This window comes from Homalodisca vitripennis, chromosome 4, assembly GCF_021130785.1.
Source record: "Homalodisca vitripennis isolate AUS2020 chromosome 4, UT_GWSS_2.1, whole genome shotgun sequence".
NCBI lineage: Eukaryota > Metazoa > Arthropoda > Insecta > Hemiptera > Cicadellidae > Homalodisca > Homalodisca vitripennis.
Genome location: NC_060210.1, coordinates 200566870 through 200592482, shown reverse-complemented (window position 1 = coordinate 200592482; position 25613 = coordinate 200566870). Strand labels below are relative to the sequence as shown.

The window sequence follows — 25613 nt, the reverse complement described above, 5'->3', positions numbered from 1 at the left end:
TTATTTATAAAATTTGTCATATTGATCATGGATTGGTTGATCTCCAGCGATCACGACGTAGCCCCGCCCACCTTTATAAGCCTATGTTAATACTGGCTCTGACAGTTTTAGTTTAATATCTGCTGACTGAAGACGGCTGTGGCTGTGTAAGCACAGATTGAAGCGAAAATGTTAGACGAGATATCGCCTTCGTAAGCCTAAGAACCAGGATATTTAATATTTTCAACTAATACAATATGCATACTGTAGTAAATGTATTGGTTTTATTTCAGAAAACTAAATGTTATTTCAATGCAAGATCTTTTTATGTACTGTATATATGTTGAGGAGTACAGTGCACATTTTGAGATATTTAAATTATTTGTCAAGTTTATATAAAACAATTCGATGTCTGAAAAAATCAATCAATCTGTAATGCTGGTGTTTTAGTTTATAATCCGTGATATTTGTATGTTATAAGTGACTGTACAGTATATGTGGATTACCTCTCTTTTGTAACAAGCCTAATTAGATGAAAGCCGTAGATAGACTGTTGCCTCGCTCTGTCTCGAGACGTGAAACTTTGAGGTATCGGTTCCGCCATCAGTCGCATGTCGTCTCCAGACACTTCCTATCTGTACTTTGATACTTCTATCGATAGTCGATAATCGAATATTATCCGGTGTTCAGCGCGGACTGACAGACACGTGACCTATAAACCCTACCACAGCAGGTGTTGTCGAGGGTGGGGTCCGCGGGGGGGGGGGGAGTTGTACAGGTGCAATATTCTACTCCGGGGACAGGGTGTGTCTATGAATGGGTGAGGCCAAAGAGATCAATGAGAAACGGAGTGTCCGCGCATGCGCACACGTCACCATTGCACCCGCAGTAGTAATTGCACAAAATGTTGTTTTGGTACAGGATACTTCGTCAGAGATACATTTCGCCGATTCTCTGGACTGAGGCAGCGTTGATTTTATCGTAGAGTATTTAAGTATGGATAATAGTGGGCATTGAATGTTATGTGGAAATACCGCAGAGAGGCAAAATCTTTTATGTTATGGTAGTATTTTTCTATGTGTACTATTTCCTTAATAATTAACACAGATTTAAACTACAGTAACATTTTGAAAACTTGTATCTGCTCCTTATCAGACGAAGGAACTCCAGAATATTAACAGGTCGTTAACGCGATAGAAACTACAGCTCGTGTGTGGATGTGTAGTTATGACGTTTTGATAAGGCGGTGACACAATATTTCCACAAAGAAACAATAGAGCAACTCGATCAGTGAGTAATTTCTAATCGTTTCCAAACACACATGGCAAGATTATTAGTACCTTATGGACCATATGCATTCGATAAAAGTAACTTTATCGGCAGTTTATTAATTTGTGAAATTCTGCTTTTTATTGCACACTATTCAACACAGACTTATTATTTAGAATTAATTGTCGCTTTAAAATCCGTACAATGTGTAATTAATCTTACACCATATGCAACAAATATTTGTTAAAACCTCTTAGTCCTATAACTGTTTAGCTATCTTTTCAGTGTTGATCTTCCAAATTTCTGAAAACAACACTTTGGCTCCCAAGCGTCACAGTGTATCTGGCCTGTGGTGATGCTTGTTAGGCGGCACGTGTAGTCTCTGAGAGTGAACATGTCAACATACCAACCATAAGAAGGTTGTCATAGCAACATCTATATTGTACATGAATACTGTGGCTCCCAAGCGTCACAGTGTATCTAGCCTGTGGTGATGCGTGTTAGGCGGCACGTGTAGTCTCTGAGAGTGAACATGTCAACATACCAACCATAAGAAGGTTGTCATAGCAACATCTATATTGTACATGAATACTGTGGCTCCCAAGCGTCACAGTGTATCTAGCCTGTGGTGATGCGTGTTAGGCGGCACGTGTAGTCTCTGAGAGTGAACATGTCAACATGCCAACCATTAGAGAGTTGTCATAGCAACATCTATATTGTACATGAATACTGTGGCTCCCAAGCGTCACAGTGTATCTAGCCTGTGGTGATGCGTGTTAGGCGGCACGTGTAGTCTCTGAGAGTGAACATGTCAACATGCCAACCATAAGAAGGTTGTCATAGCAACATCTATATTGTACATGAATACTGTGGCTCCCAAGCGTCACAGTGTATCTAGCCTGTGGTGATGCGTGTTAGGCGGCACGTGTAGTCTCTGAGAGTGAACATGTCAACATGCCAACCATTAGAGAGTTGTCATAGCAACATCTATATTGTACATGAATACTGTGGCTCCCAAGCGTCACAGTGTATCTAGCCTGTGGTGATGCGTGTTAGGCGGCACGTGTAGTCTCTGAGAGTGAACATGTCAACATACCAACCATTAGAAGGTTGTCATAGCAACATCTATATTGTACATGAATACTGTGGCTCCCAAGCGTCACAGTGTATCTAGCCTGTGGTGATGCGTGTTAGGCGGCACGTGTAGTCTCTGAGAGTGAACATGTCAACATGCCAACCATAAGAAGGTTGTCATAGCAACATCTGTATTGTACATGAATACTGTGGCTCCCAAGCGTCACAGTGTATCTAGCCTGTGGTGATGCGTGTTAGGCGGCACGTGTAGTCTCTGAGAGTGAACATGTCAACATGCCAACCATTAGAGAGTTGTCATAGCAACATCTATATTGTACATGAATACTGTGGCTCCCAAGTGTCACAGTGTATCTAGCCTGTGGTGATGCGTGTTAGGCGGCACGTGTAGTCTCTGAGAGTGAACATGTCAACATACCAACCATTAGAGAGATGTCATAGCAACATCTATATTGTACATGAATACTGTGGCTCCCAAGCGTCACAGTGTATCTAGCCTGTGGTGATGCGTGTTAGGCGGCACGTGTAGTCTCTGAGAGTGAACATGTCAACATGCCAACCATTAGAGAGTTGACATAGCAACATCTATATTGTACATGAATACTGTGGCTCCCAAGTGTCACAGTGTATCTAGCCTGTGGTGATGCGTGTTAGGCGGCACGTGTAGTCTCTGAGAGTGAACATGTCAACATGCCAACCATTAGAGAGTTGACATAGCAACATCTATATTGTACATGAATACTGTGGCTCCCAAGCGTCACAGTGTATCTAGCCTGTGGTGATGCGTGTTAGGCGGCACGTGTAGTCTCTGAGAGTGAACATGTCAACATGCCAACCATTAGAGAGTTGACATAGCAACATCTATATTGTACATGAATACTGTGGCTCCCAAGCGTCACAGTGTATCTAGCCTGTGGTGATGCGTGTTAGGCGGCACGTGTAGTCTCTGAGAGTGAACATGTCAACATGCCAACCATTAGAGAGTTGTCATAGCAACATCTATATTGTACATGAATACTGTGGCTCCCAATGAGCTTCCAAACTTAGACGATAAGATTTTGATTATCATCTAAGTTCACACCACGTTGCAAGTTTGTTTATGTAATCATAATGAATACACGATACATCCAATCAACTCGTGTGGGTCATTATGGTCTCTAATATTATGCTTAAATGGATTATTTAAAGATTAAAGATTATTTTTATTTTTTAAGATTTCTCTTATTGTCCTTGAATAATATAATAGGATCCTTATTGTGAATATTGTGAATTGTGAATGGAACTTCGGTAAGTCGAGATCTGTTGCATTTTCAGTTTTATATTTGTATTAAGTTGGATTATGTTCGAGTGTATTTTCTTTTTTCGACCCCGAAATAGTCTAACTTAACTCGTACGTGTAATATTTGTACGAACGCTATGCGCACTCAACTGATGATCGTCGAAGTGTAGGTACGATATCACCGAGTGTGGAGAGCACACTGCATTAACAGGATATGTTTTCCAGACCGGAAATGTGGAAATACAGTTTGCGTCCGGTTTACTAACTAAGCCATAAAACAACGGTAAATCTAATCATGCTCGGTGAAGTCTATTAATTCGTAAATTGGATAATCTATGTTAACAAACTGCGACAGGACAGAGTAAAGTAAATGGACGTGCAAGCGACCGCAGGCTATCCGAGGGCCGGTGTAATTAACTAATGAGTTACATTGACGGACAAGCTGTCAGTGTCAATTTGTTGAGAGGTGATGGTGGGGTTGGTGGGTGGCGAGGGGGGGTGAGGGGGGGGGTTACACCACCGTTGTATGACATCGTGTGTCGGGCTCAATGTGTGATTAGTATTACCTTAAAGCGTTGCATTCTGTTATACGTTGGTAGTACACGTCACGAAGACGTATGTTATAAAAATCGTAATGAAACAAAAGTATTGCATATGATTTTCAATCATAAAAAGGAAAAAGTTCACAACTTTTGGGCTTAGGTTTGTTTTTATGTTGTATAATTTTAATTTTGTATGCATGTAGAAAACACTATAATTTTCAATTATTTTTTTTAGTTTTACCTTCCCTTATTTTTCATTACCGGTACCTAGGTGATTAAATTTAGAGTATTCACCTTGGCATGCAGTTCCTACCTGAACATGCCAGTGCTGACATGTATGTGAACGGAATGTTCTAGGACGGAAAGAGCCGAGCTCTAGAGGCTCTAGAACGGAACGTCATCTAATCAGTTGTGTAATGAGTGACAACAGCCTGTCGGTTGTAACAGAGTAATTAGATAGAGTGACATGCGCAACAGAGGCCCAGCTCTCCTGTCAGCGTTATGCATTACGGTGTGGAAATGATTACGAATATTGTCATATAAAATCAAGGTTATGACGCCTCGTACAGATATTTCGTAAAAATATAGTGTTTTCGTGAAAAAGGACGTTTGAATTGTTTTTTTTTGAAAATATTTAATGTAAAATATTAAAAATAAAGGAAATAAAATGGAAATAAATTAATTTCTACGATTTTTCATATTGATACAGAGATTACAAACATGTCTGCAAAGAATTAATTATTTAGCAAATATATTAAAACATTGTAATTTTTGAATATATATTTTTTGGAAATTAGCCTACATAGACAAAAACAGCCTGTGCGTAGCCTAGAGACGCTATCCTATACATAAATTAATTTTAGTTTGTTTTCCCGGGCAAGGTACAGAGACAAACGAAAGAACAACAGAAATAATTAACAATATAAATTAAACTATTCGGCACTATCATTTACTTGAACTAATTATCAACTTGAACATGAAGATGAGTGACAGGTGGTGTTGGAGGGGGAGGGGCGAGAGAAAGGACCAAGGTCACTGAACATTCTACGTTAACCCAAAATTAGCTTTGTATTACACGCATAAAAAGTGTACTAGTATGACACAGATTTCCATGTGAACTTTTACAAATATTGTGAACTTATTTAGAGCAGATCTGTCAGATACTCGACTGCTGTTGTAGGTCAGTTGCGCGCACACAATCAGGTCGGACCACAAGAGTTATTGTGACCTGAGCTTCGTTTCGTGTTTATGAATTAGTCTCCCACACTATAGTAAGCTGGACTTATTCGCCAGTCTAACACAAAAGTAAAAGAATGCAATTTGTCGCTGATTATTTTGTGTTTAACTCTAATAACAAATGGGTGATACGGTTGCGTTTCAATTGATTTGTAACTTATACACTTTGTCCACTAACTCCAGACCACCAACTCAAATTTTGTTTACGTTTTTAAACTTCTTTCCTCACGTTTGGCTTTCACGAAGTCTCCAATTACTAACTTCTCCATGAATTTTTATTTTTAATTTCTATTTCCGGATAAGCACGTTTATGATTCACAACTCTGATTTTCCAAGAAGTCTAGTTGGAATTCAATGTGCTATGTGTATTGTTTTCCAAATTTAGATGTACAAAATGGATCTTAGTAAAATTTGACATTATATTTTATATTGCAGATAGTTTGGAAATTGAGTAATTGAAAGTCGACCTTTTTCATAGTAGTCTAATTTTGCGGTCTCCCAACTTTTATTGCGAGCATTTATGAATCCTTTACGAATAAGAGTAATCGGGGACTTAATAACCAGAATAAGGTAAGCAATATTTGGTAGGCAGTACTCCGTCTTACCAAAACATGGATTAAAACCTTTTCTATTACTAACTCAAGATCATTGTCAGTCAATTTTAATTCATTTTCACTTTCTGAAATTCAGTTTATACTCTTATTCGGCCATATTATGTAGGTAGACCAAAACGTCCCCTTCTTCGATATTTTTAGAACGAATTGCATATAGAAAAAGGAAACGTACTAAGTAGACAAAGGAAATTACAGATTCCACATTTACCTAAAGAGCTGTACGAATATTGAGTTTAGCTCCAGTTCACCTTTCTCTTGAGTGCAACATCTGAAATCTGATGCTGTTGCAGACTGAATTTTATTGCGCATCTGATGAGACAATAAGAATATCTCTCACTACTTTTTGTAGTCTGGGTGTCTCTGGTGTCGAAACGATGCGGGGGTTTCGTTTTGAGCATCTTCGTTCCTAATCGCCAACAGTTTTTGGATCCCTTCAGACGAACTCGACTTCATATTTCAGGAGTGAAGTCTGCAACAGCATCAGATTTCAGATGTTGCACATACAGGTAAGAGAAAGGTGAACTGGAGCTAAACTCAACATTTGTATTGAATCAACTCTTCCCACCATAGCTGAGTTATGTGTATAAAGAGATGTTTTTCTTCCTTATAAGTTAGTTTCTGAAGAATTACTTTCCCAGATTGTGATCTAGTCAGATCTGAAGATGGTCGGAGATAGCCCTTTGTAGGATAACATCACTGAAACTCCATAAATGCGTGAATATTCTTTGCTTATTTCGTCTTCCCGCACCCCAAATATTTCTTCGCGCAAGGCCTAACAGTACGATACGTCTTCCACTCGTAATTTAATAAACAAAAATCTGGAAGATAATACACCAGGCAACCTGAAAGCTTCTATCCTGAAGAGGAACCTGAGTAATTCTTGTAAGGGAAAGTGGGTCCATGAGGACCAAGGTTAGTGAAGGTTCGGAGCTCTGAACCGTGTAACTAGTGGCTTCTTAAACCTCCCAGCACGAGCGTCAGGTTTCCCTCGTTCTTGACTTTGTAACCTACTTTCATCTTGGTGAGCTTCTCCCGCTCTGCACAGTCTTTGAGGCTAGGATGAGTTACTCGGACATTTGTCCTATTTCTAGACGTTACGCTGAAGTACTTGGAGGTTAGGCTACATGAAATTCTTAAAATTCCGCCACAACTCGTAGAGGCTAGACTGAAGTACTGAGAACTCCACCCTAATTCTTAGAAACTAGACTGGCGTACTTGGAATTCTGCCCTAATTCTGGAGAGGCTAGACTAGACTGACGTACTTGGAAGCCCTAATTCCTAGACTGAAGTACTGAGAACCCCATCCTAATTCTTAGAAGCTAGACTGACGTACTTGGAATTCTGCCCTAATTCTGGGAGGCTAGACTGAAGTACTGAGAACTCCACCCTAATTCAGAGAAGCTAGACTGGCGTACTTGGAATTCTGCCCTAATTCTTGGAGGCTAGACTGAAGTACTGAGAACCCCCATCCTAATTCTTAGAAGCTACACTGACGTGTACATTGGAATTCTGCCCTAAATTCTTGGAGGTAGATGAAGTACTGAGAACTCCACCCTAATTCTTAGAAGCTAGACTGGCGTACTTGGAATTCTGCCCTAATTCTTGGAGGCTAGACTGAAGTACTGAGAACCCCACCCTAATTCTTAGAAGCTAGACTGGCGTACTTGGAATTCTGCCCTAATTCTTGGAGGCTAGACTGAAGTACTGAGAACCCCATCCTAATTCTTAGAAGCTAGACTGGTATACTTGGAATTCTGCCCTGATTCTTGGAGGCTAGACTGAAGCACTTGGAATTCTGTTTATTCTACTTGGAAGTCTGCAAGCAATAACAAGAGAACACGTGAATACTTTCTTTTGGGTATGTTAAAAATAGAAAGATTGTTGATGCCCGGTGTACTCGTAGCCTACTTCTTATTAATGTATGAAGCTGACCCACCCATGTTGAAACTGAAGATAGTTTATTTTAATACTGTTTGCGACTGAATCACGTAAATGTGATTGTCAATTACGATTTTTTACACAGACCGTCTGTGTTCATTAGAAGAAGTTACACTTAACAAAGCTTGTCTTCCTTGAAAGCCCTATAAAGGATGAATTTCTTAGTATAGTCGACTCTCTTAGTACAGGCTAAGGTCTGCTGGCACAAACTCGGCAGTCAAGGCTTCCAAGAAGTCAGGAAAGTGGGCCGACCACATTAACTTTTGGCTGAGCAGAGCCTCCTGTCAGATTACGATAAGGCGCCTCAGCTCCACGACAGTTTCAGGCACAGCTGCGTCTTTTCTACCGCTATCGAACACGGATATCGTTCCGATCCCTGTACAAGTTCGATATTTTCACAATCGATGCTAAACACCAACGATTATAACATTGCATATAAATAGTGCTGAAAATAAAAGATAGGTTGTGAGCTTTTGTTTATTATAAAATTATATATACCATAATTGTTTGTTTAAATGTCTACAACTTGAACATGAAACATGTCTAATTATTGTTCATTGCTGCGATTATTTAAATCCTGGGATGTCAGGTTGGTTGTTGGTTCCTGGTTAATTGAATCTGGTTGGTTGTTGAATCCTAGTTAGTTGAACATGGTTGGTTGTTGGTTCCTGGTTAGTTGAATCTGGTTGGTTGTTGAATCCTAGTGAGTTGAACATGGTTGGTTGTTGGTTCCTGGTTAGTTGAATCTGGTTGGTTGGTGGTTCCTAGTTAGTTGAACGTGGTTGGTTGTTGGCTCCTGGTTAATTGAATCTTGTTGGTTGTTGAATCCTAGTGAGTTGAACATGGTTGGTTGTTGGTTCCTGGTTAGTTGAATCTGGTTGGTTGTTGAATCCTAGTTAGTTGAACGTGGTTGGTTGTTGGTTCCTGGTTAGTTGAATCTTGTTGGTTGTTGAATCCTAGTGAGTTGAACGTGGTTGGTTGTTGGTTCCTGGTTAGTTGAGACTGGTTCGTTGTTGGTTCCTAGGTAGTTTAATTTATGTTACATAATTATTTGTTTTAATTTAGAGCTCTTGGGTATATTATTTTCAATTTCACTCATCCCCTTATAGTTACGCCATTGCTTAAACTTGTATGAATGTGTGACTTGTGTATTACCTCTCTAACAGTAAGTAAACAGTCACTCACAACAAATAATAGTCAGGTTAGAGCCGTATGTGGGTGTAAACAATGTTGCTAATTAATATCCCAACGTAGATTTTGGAAATCTATGTATCTATATAAATATTGTTACGAGAGTAAGAATATTTCTCGTATATAAATGTAACGGGAGAATGAAACGCCAGAGAGGTTTATGAACTCCTATATAAATCAATAGGGGTTCATCAGAACTCCACTCGAGCGATAAAGTGGTGTTGGAGGGCTGACTGTTGATATTGCTTATATTTCAATAACCACTAAGAAGGGTATAAGCCGAACTCCTCCGTAGAGCAGTAAACCATCGCGGGGGTGGGTGGGGCGTGGGTGGCCGGGTGGCTGGGTGGCTGGGTGGCCGGGTGGGCGGTTGATGGGAAAAGTTTCAAGTGACCCTTTCAATTGCAAATGCTGGAAAAGCCGACGTCATCTCATCCCTTCGTATTCACTATCGAGCACTCTTCACGCACTCGGCCACGACCGATTGTGCTGCAGCTTTTACCTACAGCCCAATAAGTGATTTTCTGTGTAACCTCTAATGATTACTAGTCTGGCAAAACATTTTGATGATCAGGGAAGCTCTTGTTTCTGTGTTGGGCCGTGACTGTATTCTGTGCATTGGTTTTTTTGTCCCAATCATCTATCAAAGTAAAGCTAGAAGCTCACCATCTGAACTTCCCTGTAAGAGTAATCTCTGTGATTCTTGTTGGTCCGCGCTTGTGCGGAAGTAGCCGATTCTGACTAGGACAATTAGTATCCCTGACCAGAGTAAAGCGTCGGGTGAGGATAGCAAGGAGGATGAGCAGAGAGCAAAGATTCCCCAACTTGCTACGAATCAAGAAGGGTTTTAGGTTGCCTGAATATTTGATCATGAGAAAAAGCTAAAATGAAAGGAAGCTAGAGAAACACCAAAATCCTAACAAGTTAACATGACCGAGAAGACCTTCGCGTTGCAGTTGGTTTCATGACCACTAATTGTCATCCATTGATCCACTTCAACGAATTGATGTGGATGGCACAATTGGAAAAGGTTACTACTCATTTCCTGTCTTCCCGTGGCTGTCTAGTGTTTTTGGCAATTGTTGAAATATCCAGCCTCCTCCAAAGGTGTCAAAAAGTATAATTTTACGTCTTGCAGTTTAAAATGTTTAGTTATTTCGATCAATTTTATTTTGAAATTATTTCTATTCATACTGAGTCAAACAATAGTTTACCCAATTATAACCTTGAGATATCTCTAAGTGGCTGTAACGAGCAATCTTTAGTGACTGATACTGTTAATGCACATACACTTATAGAGGAGAGTCGAGGGGGCGGAGCCTTATCGTGATTGGCAAAGGATCGGCCAATCAGCGACCTCAGGCTCCCACAGTTTCTATAAACGTATGCTGACTTCTTTTGTTGGAGCTAACTTTCTTCCGTATTATTTCTGGTTTATCTTATTATCTTAGCATAGTAAAATGTAATGTTTACAAGTACTGGTTCGCTATATTCAATTTTCAAGTATATTGATGTTTTATGAGCATAAACTGTTGTCATGCACTATTATAACACACTTCTGCCTGTATGGTATTTTCTAATATTAAAGACAAAGTTAGTTAACCCTCGATACCGGCGTTTCCTGTAAACAGGGTGTTCAGAAAAGAGTATCACAAAAGTCTGTGGCTGATGGTACTAATGATTTCAAACAAAAGATGTCCTGTAATCTGTCGTTTAGCCGCTAGCCGCCATTTTGTGTATAAACAAAGATTGTCACTAGAACTAGTAAAGCACAGATACCAAACTTGGCACATATCTTGGTATTTATTTTAAGTCCAATAACAACAACACTAGTATTGTTATAAAGAATCTAAAAGGTGCGAAATATTTTGCAATTTTCATTACAATTCCAGCGGTACTTTTTTAACGCATAAGAGAGCACGGCCATTTTAAAAGCTAAGCTTGTACAAGCCGGGGCAACACACATGTCAAAACAGCTAATCCCTTTCAACTTGTCTTTGTTCACAAAATTTTACCAAATTTTGATATACATACCAGTAGGAGGATAATATACCTTAATGTGCAATGAGCCACAAGATTTCATACAGTTCAAACGTACGCAATGAAAGAATTGTGTAAATTACTGGTTCATAAAACACGTGTAATCGTTGAGTCTCATGGAGTACGAATGCATTTTAAATATCCTACATGTCTTGTCAGTTCCTTGGGTATACTCAACATAAACCAATTTTGGACATTCTTTATTTTGGTTTGGGTTTAACTGTGAAAATTAGGCACAAAACTAAAAATATTAAAATTTGTCTAATTATTTCGAGAATAAGTATAAAAAGTACCTGTTTTCTGCAAACTGACTTTTGGAGATTATTCCAGGATCTTACGTCAGCTGCAATACTTGCAGAATGGTTTTATGATTTGGTTTTCAAACGCTCACTGATGCTGTCTGTCATACGTATGTATTTGTTGCAATATTGCCCAATCTTAAACAGCATTAAAGAGATACTTTTTGATCAACATTCTAAAGTGATTGTATTTTGGTTCATTCTGAGTTATATAATATTGGCGAAATGTATAGTTTTTATACACTCAACATTCTCGTGCACTTTTCGTGGAGCGTCCGTTAGTATAAGTAAGGAATGATTTTTTTGGGTTTGAGCTCAAAGTTAACCTGTACTCGTGCGTGTGTGTAATTCTAGCATACGGTGAAGCGCCGGTACGTTAGTGTGATTAGGTATACTACATAAACTTCTAATTACCTTTTACGCTGATGTAGAATTAGCGTTTTTATACTATTAATTTATTCTAATAATTACAATTATTATGTTCCGTAATTCCTGCGGAATAACACTCGTAATACCTTGGTTGGTGTAGGTTAGTCGTGTCCAAGGCTGTAGCCAGCGGGGGGGTCCAAGGGGTCCGGAACCCTCCAAAATTTTTCAATTACATTTTTAGTAAACTATTATTATTTAAATATTTCAGTATTACTGACATGTACTGCTGAAATATCGTTCTCGGCAAAGAAACAGGCCAAGAACTTTTTAAGGAACAAAATAGGGCCTTACTCTCTGCCCACTACGGAATAAAATATCAGTTGTCTGGACCTCCCCCCAAATTATTTTCCTGGCTAGTTCTTGGTCGTGTTCCACTATGTTTGTTTCTAATATTGGGTCTATCCTCAGTCCTGTGCTTTTCCTGCTTTACGTGAACGATATAAAATTATCGCTTCTGCATGGAAAATTGGTGCAGTTTGCCGATGATACGACTCTTTTTTTCAATGCAATGTCAAGCGAAGTTTTGGAACAACAGGCTTTTGTTGACATCAACAACTGTGTCCAATACTTCCACAGCCTCAATCTAACAACAAACTCTTCAAAAACCAACGTTTTAAATTTTGCCTTGCGCACTGCAGGCAACCAGTGTGAGCCGGCCATTTTGTTAGATGACTCCACACTGGAAGAAGTCTGCTCTTCAAAATTCCTAGGAATGCACCGTGATCGAGGGCTGACTTGGAATGAGCACATTGACCATGTTTGCGCAAAAATCTGCTCAGGCATTTTTGTTTTGAGATCTTTAGCCAAATACTGTCCGAGTCAGGTACTGATTACGGCGTATTACGGCTTGATTTACCCCCATCTTGCCTACGGAGTGGTCCTTTGGGGAGCTTGCGCAAACACTCAGTTTCAAAGAGCATTCAGACTCCAAAAAAAAAGCAATAAGAGTAATCGCCAAAATCAAATTTAGAGAGTCGTGCAGGGAAGCTTTCAGGAAATTGCAGCTGTTGACTCTGCCGTGCCTCTACATTTTGGAAACAACTTTGTTTTGTGTGAGTAAATGTGCCTTAACCAGAGGCCAAGACATACACATGTATGAGACGCGTGGCAGAGCAAACTACCGGACTGGGAGACACAGAACGGTAGTTTATGAACGCCTACCCTCGCAAGCGGGTGTGCAGTTCCTCAACAGACTGCCCAATTCAATTAAACATGCCCCAACGCCTAAGGCGTTAAAGACTCGCCTCAAACGCTTCTTGGTGTCTCAGGCATTCTATAATGCGGGTGAGTTTTTGGCATTTGACTGGGAGACCGCCCAATTAGAAGACTGACTCTGCTGTGCTAAGTGGGCTGCATTGGCGAAGAATGAAAGAGGCGTGATTGTAAAATTGTAAGTATGAATGTGTATTGTGTGTATGAATGCCTGGAATTTTAGAAACCCCGTATTGACGTTTGCCATACAATGTATATACAATGTCGCTGCAATAAGAAAGATTTTGATTTTTTTTTTTTTTATTTCGCGCTGCGTGTAAAGATCCCATAAGTGACCCACAACGGTTGCCCGCATGTGGACTCCGCCTCTGAATTAGCTTATCACGAGCCATGTCCGCCCGCCCGACCATCCGTGTGACAGTCACTTTCTCCAGTTCTGAGAAGCGCTGCGCAATCGTCGCTTTCTTGGACTGTGCGCATGTTAAAACTGAGAGCGCCGCGCCGCGCCGTGTTCGGATAATTGAGGTTAGGTTGGGTTAGGTTATCTCGGGTTTGCTTTCGCTTTCATTGACAGCTCTCCTAATCGACCAATCGATTACGGAATCGGTTCCTTGCGGTGTGGCAGCCTTAATTAAATTATCGTGTCAGTGAGATCCGTGATGTAGATCAGATTATTGTCGATTAACTAACTGCTAATCGAGAAGAAAGCGTGGTATTTGTTAATCATACGTAAGAAGTAAATTAAATATACGAATTCATTTATCAAGGCAGGTTGATTTCAAAGCATCTTGGGAATTTTATATAAAAATGAAAGACATGTATCACTATAAATTACTCTTCTGTAATTATACTTTTAGCGCAGTTTTTGAGAGAGTAATTTTGCTTTGATGTCTGAGACACAAATAAAGGTGAATAACTATTGCAGACCGTCAAAAATTAGTAAAAAGGTCTACGTGTTGATAGGTTCCTACGTATAATACAGCTACGAGATAACTATAATATGTTCTAATATACAAATAGTAAAAATAAACTTCTCATGACAATTCATTCTCAGTAACAGAGCTTTTCCCGCCGTTACACCCATATCATATATGAATTCTGTTGAGGTTTTCCGGTAATGGAACTCCTGACAATATGCTCTCAGTAACAGAGCAGTTCCCGTCGTTACACACATATGACATATGAATTTAGTTGAGGTTTTCCGGTAATGGAACTCCTGACAATATGCTCTCAGTAACAGAGCAGTTCCCGCCGTTACACACATATGACATATGAATTTAGTTGAGGTTTTCCGGTAATGGAACTCCTGACAATATGCTCTCAGTAACAGAGCAGTTCCCGTCGTTACACACATATGACATATGAATTTAGTTGAGGTTTTCCGGTAATGGAACTCCTGACAATATGCTCTCAGTAACAGAGCAGTTCCCGTCGTTACACACATATGACATATGAATTTAGTTGAGGTTTTCCGGTAATGGAACTCCTGACAATATGCTCTCAGTAACAGAGCAGTTCCCGTCGTTACACACATATGACATATGAATTTAGTTGAGGTTTTCCGGTAATGGAACTCCTGACAATATGCTCTCAGTAACAGAGCAGTTCCCGCCGTTACACACATATGACATATGAATTTAGTTGAGGTTTTCCGGTAATGGAACTCCTGACAATATGCTCTCAGTAACAGAGCAGTTCCCGTCGTTACACACATATGACATATGAATTTAGTTGAGGTTTTCCGGTAATGGAACTCCTGACAATATGCTCTCAGTAACAGAGCAGTTCCCGTCGTTACACACATATGACATATGAATTTAGTTGAGGTTTTCCGGTAATGGAACTCCTGACAATATGCTCTCAGTAACAGAGCAGTTCCCGCCGTTACACACATATGACATATGAATTTAGTTGAGGTTTTCCGGTAATGGAACTCCTGACAATATGCTCTCAGTAACAGAGCAGTTCCCGCCGTTACACACATATGACATATGAATTTAGTTGAGGTTTTCCGGTAATGGAACTCCTGACAATATGCTCTCAGTAACAGAGCAGTTCCCGCCGTTACACACATATGACATATGAATTTTGTTGAGGTTTTCCGGTAATGGAACTCCTGACAATATGCTCTCAGTAACAGAGCAGTTCCCGCCGTTACACACATATGACATATGAATTTAGTTGAGGTTTTCCGGTAATGGAACTCCTGACAATATGCTCTCAGTAACAGAGCAGTTCCCGCCGTTACACACATATGACATATGAATTTAGTTGAGGTTTTCCGGTAATGGAACTCCTGACAATATGCTCTCAGTAACAGAGCAGTTCCCGTCGTTACACACATATCACATATGAATTTAGTTGAGGTTTTCCGGTAATGGAACTCCTGACAATATGCTCTCAGTAACAGAGCAGTTCCCGTCGTTACACACATATGACATATGAATTTAGTTGAGGTTTTCCGGTAATGGAACTCCTGACAATATGCTCTCAGTAACAGAGCAGTTCCCGTCGTTACACACATATCACATATGAATTTAGTTGAGGTTTTCCGGTAATGGAACTCCTGACAATATGCTCTCAGTAACAGAGCAGTTCCCGCCGTTACACACATATGACATATGAATTTAGTTGAGGTTTTCCGGTAATGGAACTCCTGACAATATGCTCTCAGTAACAGAGCAGTTCCCGTCGTTACACACATATGACATATGAATTTAGTTGAGGTTTTCCGGTAATGGAACTCCTGACAATATGCTCTCAGTAACAGAGCAGTTCCCGCCGTTACACACATATGACATATGAATTTAGTTGAGGTTTTCCGGTAATGGAACTCCTGACAATATGCTCTCAGTAACAGAGCAGTTCCCGCCGTTACACACATATGACATATGAATTTAGTTGAGGTTTTCCGGTAATGGAACTCCTGACAATATGCTCTCAGTAACAGAGCAGTTCCCGTCGTTACACACATATGACATATGAATTTAGTTGAGGTTTTCCGGTAATGGAACTCCTGACAATATGCTCTCAGTAACAGAGCAGTTCCCGTCGTTACACACATATGACATATGAATTTAGTTGAGGTTTTCCGGTAATGGAACTCCTGACAATATGCTCTCAGTAACAGAGCAGTTCCCGTCGTTACACACATATGACATATGAATTTAGTTGAGGTTTTCCGGTAATGGAACTCCTGACAATATGCTCTCAGTAACAGAGCAGTTCCCGTCGTTACACACATATGACATATGAATTTAGTTGAGGTTTTCCGGTAATGGAACTCCTGACAATATGCTCTCAGTAACAGAGCAGTTCCCGTCGTTACACACATATCACATATGAATTTAGTTGAGGTTTTCCGGTAATGGAACTCCTGACAATATGCTCTCAGTAACAGAGCAGTTCCCGCCGTTACACACATATGACATATGAATTCTGTTGAGGTTTTCCGGTAATGGAACTCCTGACAATATGCTCTCAGTAACAGAGCAGTTCCCGTCGTTACACACATATCACATATGAATTCTGTTGAGGTTTTCCGGTAATGGAACTCCTGACAATATGCTCTCAGTAACAGAGCAGTTCCCGTCGTTAAACACACGTAGGAAGAATATGATCAATTTTACCGTGAAGTGTGAACATGAGTCTATATCTCTTCATATTATGTAATGATAATTTGTTATGATACAAAGTTATGGGTGGTACTGAATTAAACTTTTCGCGCGTAACAATACTTCGGTGTATGTAGGGTTGGTTATTGTGTGATATACAACTGAGTGATCTGTTACATCATTGTTTGAATTCGTGTTTATGATCCATTTTGTAAGACCACGCCAAATTTTACAATGTCCTATTTACGAAACCATCATATTCTACTTGTCATTACTCTGCGGAGGTAAGCCTATACTTTTATACTTTTGCCTCGTTCTTCAAGAATGGGGGTCGGTAACGTTCTTATCTTATCTAATAATGCCTCCGGTTATCAGTGCTGCCAGTGTACCAGAACTGATAGTGACGAAGGAAAATCACCCCTCGAGATAGTGCCAGTCACGTAACAGAATAAAATACTCGATGATCACATAAAAATGCCTGAGAGGACAATAATATAGTAGAATGTACACAAAACTATTACAAGTGTGAATGGTTTCGTATGAGATAGCAAATATAGCCTGGATCTGCACGGGTTGATTAGTTAAAACTCTATGAGAATGTTTAAATTTCGAAATAAAAAGTGTTGTGTGCTCACACGTACCCCTAGGCGTAAGAGAGGGTAACCCCACCCCTACGGGGGGCGTAGGGGGAGAGAGCTTATAAGATACTGCCTTAATTTGGATCAGCTATAAATACATTATCGTATTGTTACGACAGGATTGTGGTACATATCAGGAAGTCCTTAAGGATCCTTTACGTTCATCAGTATCATATTTTAAGGGTTTAGCAAGAGAAGTTGTTAGGATTCCAACAGATTAGGAAGGCAACAAGAATTTAACAGGTATTGAGTCAGGGGTTGAATTCCATGATATTTGTAAGTCACTGTGATTAATCAACAAAAAATGTAGTGTAAGTATATACTATTACTTAATTAATTATAAGTTCAATATTGACTGTCAATTGGGCTTAATAATAAATTTCTAATTCAGAGGTTAATTAATATTCTTATCGATAGTTTCATACATTCAATTAACGTATAAGCAGATGTAAAATAACTTGTAGCACTAGTGTAAAATTGTGAATAGTAGCCTAACAATATTTATATGATAAGACTTACGCTTTAAGAGTTAGTCTGGTCTGACGTTTTTTTTAACTTTAATATAATGAATACTAGTAGTACAGTAGACGTTTTATCCCAAACACCACTAACACTAACCACTAACCACTAACACTAACCACTAACACTAACACTAACCACTAACATGTCTCTGTCTCAAAATAAGACGTGACTTAAAGACACTACATCACATGACACTTTCCTAGGTTCCTAGCTGGGTCATCTCACACACAAACTTTTCAACTTTAAATTCATCAGAAAAATAAAACATCAGTAAAATAGTAATGTTTTAAAGTTAGATTTCATCGAAATATTTTGCATTATTTAGCGCAAAACTCTTAATAAGTGAAAGGGGGATCATTCTTGCGAAATAATATTTTAAAAATTGTTTATGGTGTAGAAGCCGCATAGGCCTTAAACTTGTCTTTTGAAAGGATATAAGAATATTCCTCGCTGAGAAAGTTAAGCTGTTATCCACAAGTTAACTCTTAAAACGTTTAAAACAAAAACTTCTCTGTTGTCTGGAATTTTTATTGGATAAATCCTTTTATTGTTAAATATTAACTTATTTGCTTTTAATCAAGTCATTTATTAAAAAACTTTGTTAGAATTTTCATCTGTTATAGATGGGCTCAAGGCAAAACATTCTCCAACTTTGTGTACATAGAAACTTAAAATTTTAAATTATTGCATAATTTGTTATTTATTAGAAGCAATGTTTATTACCATTTATTTATTTATATTATACATAGGCTAACTATTAGCCTACCTACTGTTAGTTGAGTAGTTTCTTCTGATTCTGTAGTTGGATGTTGTAATGTAAATTTGATTGATCTAAGTTTTTTTGCAATTAAACTACATGTAAATGTATCTAGTATTGCATTTAGTAATACTCTTAGCATCAGTAGTTCTTATATAATAAATAAACCATCTAAGCTGTTACATTGTGCACCCTGTACTCAAGCTTTATGGACTTAGAGGACATGTAATCCATAATCATCAGGGAGATGAGTTTCAATCCTTTGACTTATATTGCCGTGTATCTATGGATACCATGATAGAACAATGTTTATTGTCATATACAGGGTGTTGAAAATGTGTGGAACCACCATGTTACCTCTAGAGTGGTTAAACAAATTGAGATGTTGTGGCCGGGTATACTGTGGTTTCAATTATCTTTGGTGCATTATGTAATTTGTTATCACTAATAGGGGACGTTCTGAGGAGGATGCAGTAAAAAGTTCTTATGGGAGCCTATAGTAAATAACACCTAATTTCAAGGGCCAATCTTTTCTGAGTAGGAAGCCACAAGTTTCATCTCAAAAGGACCACCCTAGCAAAAATGGCGACTGTTCGAAATTTATAAAAATTGGTATTTGAGTCTTCAGGATCTGTTTTCTGTAAATGCTATTATAAGCCAGTTACGAAGTGGTGTTTCATTTAGTGAACTGAGAAATTACTTTTTAAGTGTGAAATAAGATTTCATATTCTAATTATTCAATTGTTATGTGTAAAGTACAGTATACATGAAAATGATGACTTGCCGGTTTGTAAATAAAGATATCGGAATTCAAGTGTTAAAACGAAATTATAAAAAATTTCATAACGTTTCCTGACAGTCTGACAGAGTGCATGCACTTGAGTGTAGAAATGTGATACAGCGTTGTGTAAGGCTTCTTCAGAAATGTTTTGTGTTTCTTCCATAATTCGTTGCCTCAGGTCTTCTAATTCACGAGGTTGAGTTTTGAAAACAATATTTATCTAATGCCTCCAACAGGAATATTCTAGTGGGGACAAATCAGGATATCTTGGAGGCCATTCAACTGCCCCACTTCGACCAATCCACTTTTTAGGAAATATTTCATTCAAGTACTGTCCTTGTATTCCAAAGTGAGGAGGTGCTCCATCCTGCTGAAACCAGACGGTAGGACAGTTTAGCCATCATAGATTCTCAATAGCAGGGAGAATTTGGTTCTGGAGCATATTTACGTGTCTCTGAGCTCAAATTTCCATTGATAAAGAGAGGTCAAATTACTTGGTGTCCAATATGCCAGCCCAGACATTCACGTTTTGTGGATGATGAGTATGAGACTCCATCCACCTCATTTTAAAGGCCATTGTAAGAAACCGTTCAGAATCTGAAAGACCCTAAAGTACATTGGAAGTAGGAGAGGCTGGTGGTTCATGTTGCTCTCCGGAAACACCAGGGGCCTACGCTTGTCACTCAAAGACCACTCCTCTACTAAAAACCAATCTGACCAAACTAGTTCCTTTACTTGCGGCTGTCTCCATCTCAGTGTCGTATAAACAAAATTAGTTCGGGGGGGGAGGAGGTTGACCCACGGGGCGGTTTAGGAAGTATAAAAAACCCTCCAAAAATTGAGGCTTAGGAATCTTTCCACTGGAAAAATTTTGACATTAAGACCTCATAAATGTGTTCTGGCTTAAAAAAAACTACTAGTTGCAATTGTAATATTTGTCTCTTAAACTTTTGAGGGGGGGGGCTCAAGCCCCCCCCCCATAAACCAATGCAGACAGTCTAGAAAAATATAAAAAGTGTTACAAAAAAGTATTCAAAGAAAAAGAAATACTTCTTGGCTATTAATAAAAGCAATGCTGATTATAAATATGTCTAGAGACAGGTTTCTGATAGAAAATTAACTGGGCGTAGGCTAATGAAATGTGAGCTAATATTGCGTTTAGACAGTCAGTTTGTCTATCAGTACACACTGCACCATATTTGTGAGTTGTTAAGTAACAGACCAAGTTTGCATTATTGATTACTATTGACATTCATACATTATTTTAATTTTCGTATTTATGTAAATTTGCTGTTGTGTAGATATTTATGAATATGGGTACGTAATTTCATTAATTTTATACCTACTCACTTTTCCTATACGAAAAGAACAAACCTTGTACAGACAGACAAACGAGATAATAAAACAATGCTTTGAGATATGGGAAATCTCAAAAATTGAAAGTACAATTTGGAAACTGTGTATAGTACACGATCTTAGTGATAATGTTTTAGGAGACGTACTTAGTTGTCTGTGGATAACATCAGGGTAGGCGGGTTTTGAAACCTCGAAGCTCAAAGGCAGAAGGGGCGGAGCTTCGACTTTGTGAGCGAGCATCTTTTAGGTGACAGAAATGTCACATCCTTTGGTTGATTGGTTTCGGAAATTTCATTGTCATGATTTGTTATTGTTTTTGTGAAGATACAGTTAACGTGAACGAATAATAATACTTACCAGGTGGTTCTATAGAAAATATCCGGCAAAGTACTAAGGTGAGATGGTATAGGTAGGTCGAGATAGGGCCCTCTCGACGTAGAACTGCACGTTAACAGTTGTACTATATAAGAAGACAACCTTATTAGTGTATAACCTTAGTCAACTTCGTCACTTCCACACTATTCCTCAGTTACTCGTAAGAACAGTGTAAAAACCTTTTTAGACGGCTGTAAATTCATGTCTAAGTAGATACACCAAGACCATAAAGACTTACGATTCATGCTTAGGATCAACATTACATTTTATTACAAATTTAGACTCTCTGGGGTTGCAGGAAAGTGGGGAATTAGTGATTGGGCAGTGTCCAACATGTGCGGTTTTCGGATTAAGGTTGGACTTTGAAGAGCCCCGAAGATTCAGTGGAATACGGAAGCAATTCTTCATGTTCACACAACTCCTCGCAGTTATAAACATTGGTGAGAATATTAGTCAAACTTTAGAACAGCGCAATTATGGACATAAAATATAGACACATGTAACCAATCACCTTTAAAATTTAAATATTGAATGTATCCACTTTAAGTAAATCATATTTGAATTCGCATTGGCGGATTTCCTCACCGTTTTCTAGATAACAAGAATATTAAGCCTTTATCACCATTCAAAATTTTTATTCTCTACTCACCAAATAAAAAAAAAAAAATAAATAAAAAAAAATAAAAAAAACGGGCAGTAGATATTTTTGTCAATTAAATGTCATTTACCATATGTTCTTAAGAAGAATCAAGTATGCCTGTTTTATAGTGTGACATTTGGATGAACTATTTTGACATTCAGTATTGGACGCTTTTAAAAGTCTTGACTAGTGAACCAATAGAAGACAATGCCACGTGACACAAGCACCCTACCAGTGGACGTGTCGCTAGAGTTGCCTACTAAGGTGTCAAATTTCTCAGCTACAGCCTGGAACCTGTGGCGTATGAGATTTTCCCGCGGGACACCGTTTGGTTCACTTTGGCTTCGAAAGGACTTACTGGATAAAAGATAGATAGAAAATTCTTATTTTTGTACACACAATTTTTTAGATAATGCAAAGTTTTAAAATAAAAATATGGCTGTTAAAATTACTTGTCAACAATATGGGGAAAAGGTATGAAGTCGAAAGGTCGTGACTTCTATTATGTTGCTTTCAACAACCATCTTTGATTGTAATTAACTTAATTTTATTTCCATCACTGGAATTTTAAAGACTGTAAATTGTAGTAACTAAACAAAATGAGATTCGTTGCTCGACCACGTACAGGAGTTCAAGAATGAAAAGTGACCGACCCCGGGCCAATGTACCCATAAACCGAGAAGGCCGATGGACGATGACAAGCCCTGCCAGTGCCACGGCCATCTGTTGCACAACTGTTGCATGCTTTTGACAAGCTGCATCCTATTTCCTACTAGAAGGCAGTGGCGGTGACGTCGACGCAATCAATACAGCTGAGGCTGATGTTTACTCCCCCCTCCACAGGCAGACTGCGCGCCGCTCCCCTCCCTCCCCCCACCTCCCCGCTACTACAATGGTTGTAGACCATCGACCTAACCGACTGCGACTAGCAGTTCAGTTTGAAGCCGCGGACAGAGTGCGTTGTCGTCGCGTCCTGCCGTGTTTACATTTTGCGTTCCGCTCTTCTTCGCCGTTTCCCGCGTGTGCGGAGTGTTATGGTGTCGTATATCGACGTGTTGACCGAGTGTTGAAGTGAGTTACATTCCTGTCGTACAAGACTCACGTCACTGCGAGGGCAAGGACCTCTGTAAGTAGGCGCCATTTCTATTGTAAACAATCGCCTATACAACCCTCGCGTACATCTCTCCCCCTGTAGTAGCCTGTACGGTGTACAGTGTGTTGTTTACTAGCCTACGATGTGCTGTCAGTGAGTAATACCGTGTAGATAGGCAGCCACGTGTTTACCCCATTCACCTCTACTGTAGACGAGGAGCTGTTTATGGTCCCAAACCTGTTGTCACTTGAAAATTTCAACCACTGTAATTGATTCTGCCACCGCCCATTTCTCAAGATCTGTCAAATATGCAAGGTAACGGAATTTAATTTTATCCCGGTATAGTACGGATTCAAAGGACAGGCAATGTTTCACAGGCATAATATACAAATGTTACATTATGAAATAGCCTAACACTATTTTATTGCACAACTTTTGTTTTGTTTGTAAACGTTTTCAACAGTTAAAAATTATTTACTGTTATACTTGATGTCATCGTTTTTTTGTAAATCAATAAGTTACGTACTGTAGTCCATTTCACGTTGAGAAGCTTGTTTGTTGTTGTGAAGTCCTAAAATTACACGACACCGGGTGCATAGCGTTGCAAGTCGCGCATAGTTAGCCTACATGAAAACATTCCGTCGGTAATTGAAAACAAGTGCGCTGCAGACGACAAACACAAACAAGCCTTCAAAGTGTCACTCAAATTAACGAAAAATGTGTTCTGGTCATTAGTGGAACTGGAACCATATGTTTACTTGGACGCACCTGAAGGTAAAGTGCTAAATATACTTTTCCATCTATAGCCGTTTTGAAGTGGGGTCGTCACAAGATGAGTTGTAGGCTCGGTCAAGCCGAGGTGATGCAATATTTCGTCACTTTTTAAAATTTGAAAGGTAAGTCGCCCGGATTGCGCAATAGTGAGTAACGCACGAAGATTTTAACAATGTAGATTACGTCACTGACTGACCTACCCCAACCCGCCCGTTACATTGGGTGTGCTGAACTAGAGAACAGACCTTACTACACAGAAGTTCTCACTCAATTGACCTGAGCCAGCAAACGGAGTATGGAGTCTTTCAGTGTGTCTCCATATCATGTACATAAAGATAAAAAAAACAAAACGCCTCTATCAAATACATTAAAAAATTCTAGAAACTAATAATTTTGTTCTCTGTGCATTGCGTGTAGATAGTTCAGTATTTATTTCTATCTATAAGATTATGTTTACAAGTATTTGAGCTTTTTTTGTATATCTCCGTTGAGCTATTTTTTTGATTGTACGATTCAGTTTCCATTTTTACCATGGGTTGCTACGAGCCACTTTTATTGCGTCGTTTTACAATTACGGAACTTAGAGAATAAAATAGCGCAATCACCCCACCCATACTCGTACTGTATATATCTAGGGTTAGTAGGTTATATTCTATACATTAAGTGGGGAAAAGATTGATTAGGTTTAATGTATTATCTTATACCACAAGGGTTTTCCTATGTTTCAGATGTTAAGAGATTTTCTAGTATAATGTTAACTATTCTTTGATGTACTGACGAAAATTATTGGAATTCAAAAAGATGCTCAAATTCACGAGTGTTTTTTTAATTATTTTGCACGTGTATGTTCACTTTAAGCTCGCAGAACAAAATCCAAATTCTCTAAACAGTACAGAATTCAAACTAAATATCCCTTTATCTATGCCCTACACACGGTATCTAAACACATATTGCTTTATCTGTGTGTCCAACATACAGTACATATATCTACATAAATATTCCTTTGTATGTGTTCATGTTGCTTTATGTATGTGCCGCCGTACACACAGTACAGATATGTAAATAAATATTGCTTTATATGTGTGTCCAACATACAGTACATATATCTACATAATATTATTCCTTTGTATGTGTTCGTGTTGCTTTATGTATGTGCCGCCGTACACACAGTACAGATATGTAAATAAATATTGCTTTATCTGTGTGTCCAACATACAGTACATATATCTACATAATATTCCTTTGTATGTGTTCGTGTTGCTTTATGTATGTGCCGCCGTACACACAGTACAGATATGTAAATAAATATTGCTTTATATGTGTGTCCAACATACAGTACATATATCTACATAATATTCCTTTGTATGTGTTCGTGTTGCTTTATGTATGTGCCGCCGTACACACAGTACAGATATGTAAATAAATATTGCTTTATACGTGTTCAACAAACAGAACAGATATCTAAACCAAATGGTTTTATCTATTTGTCCCACACACAGTACAGATATCTAACTTAAGAAATATTGCTTAATCTGTGTATCCTACACCCAGTACATATATCTAAACCAATATTTCTCAAGCCTATGCTGTGTCCTAGACTAGGCGGTAGGCAGTAGGCTACAGTGGAGAGTTTGGAACGTGCTGTGTGGACGGACTATTTCGGCTCCCTGTGTGGAAAGCCCGGTGACGATGATGCGGCAGTGTTCTGGGAAGGCGAGGTGATAAGTTGTCGGGGGGGGGGGGGGGGGGGTCGGGGGGGGGGGGGGGGGCTCGCAGTAACCACTTCTGGGAACTTCTGTTGGGAATGTCGGCAGGCCGCGCCGCGTCACCCCGGGCCTTCTGGGGCGAGAACTCTTCTCCTTCGGCCTAACATGAAATCTGCAATCTCTTATCACATTTCCTCAACACTGATCGTTCATCCTTCGTTTCAAACATGTCGGCCG

General features: G+C 39.1%; 1 protein-coding gene across 3 annotated transcripts in view; it reads left to right on the top strand.

Annotated features, from left to right (window-relative positions):
- The window catches only part of LOC124360889 (growth factor receptor-bound protein 14-like), a 426402-nt gene that overhangs the window by 9427 nt on the left and 391362 nt on the right, over nucleotides 1-25613 (top strand). Inside the window, exon 1 of one of the 3 annotated variants that reach the window (XM_046814872.1) lies at nucleotides 22723-22929. The exons of 1 other annotated variant lie outside the window; for it this stretch is intronic. Coding sequence is in view for 1 of the 2 variants with exons in the window: in XM_046814871.1 (XP_046670827.1) it covers nucleotides 23205-23211 (7 nt within the window). In the remaining variant the exon portion in view is untranslated. Of the gene's footprint in view, nucleotides 1-22722; nucleotides 23212-25613 lie in introns of those variants that run through there. One more of the 3 variants, XM_046814871.1, reaches the window with a different exon arrangement.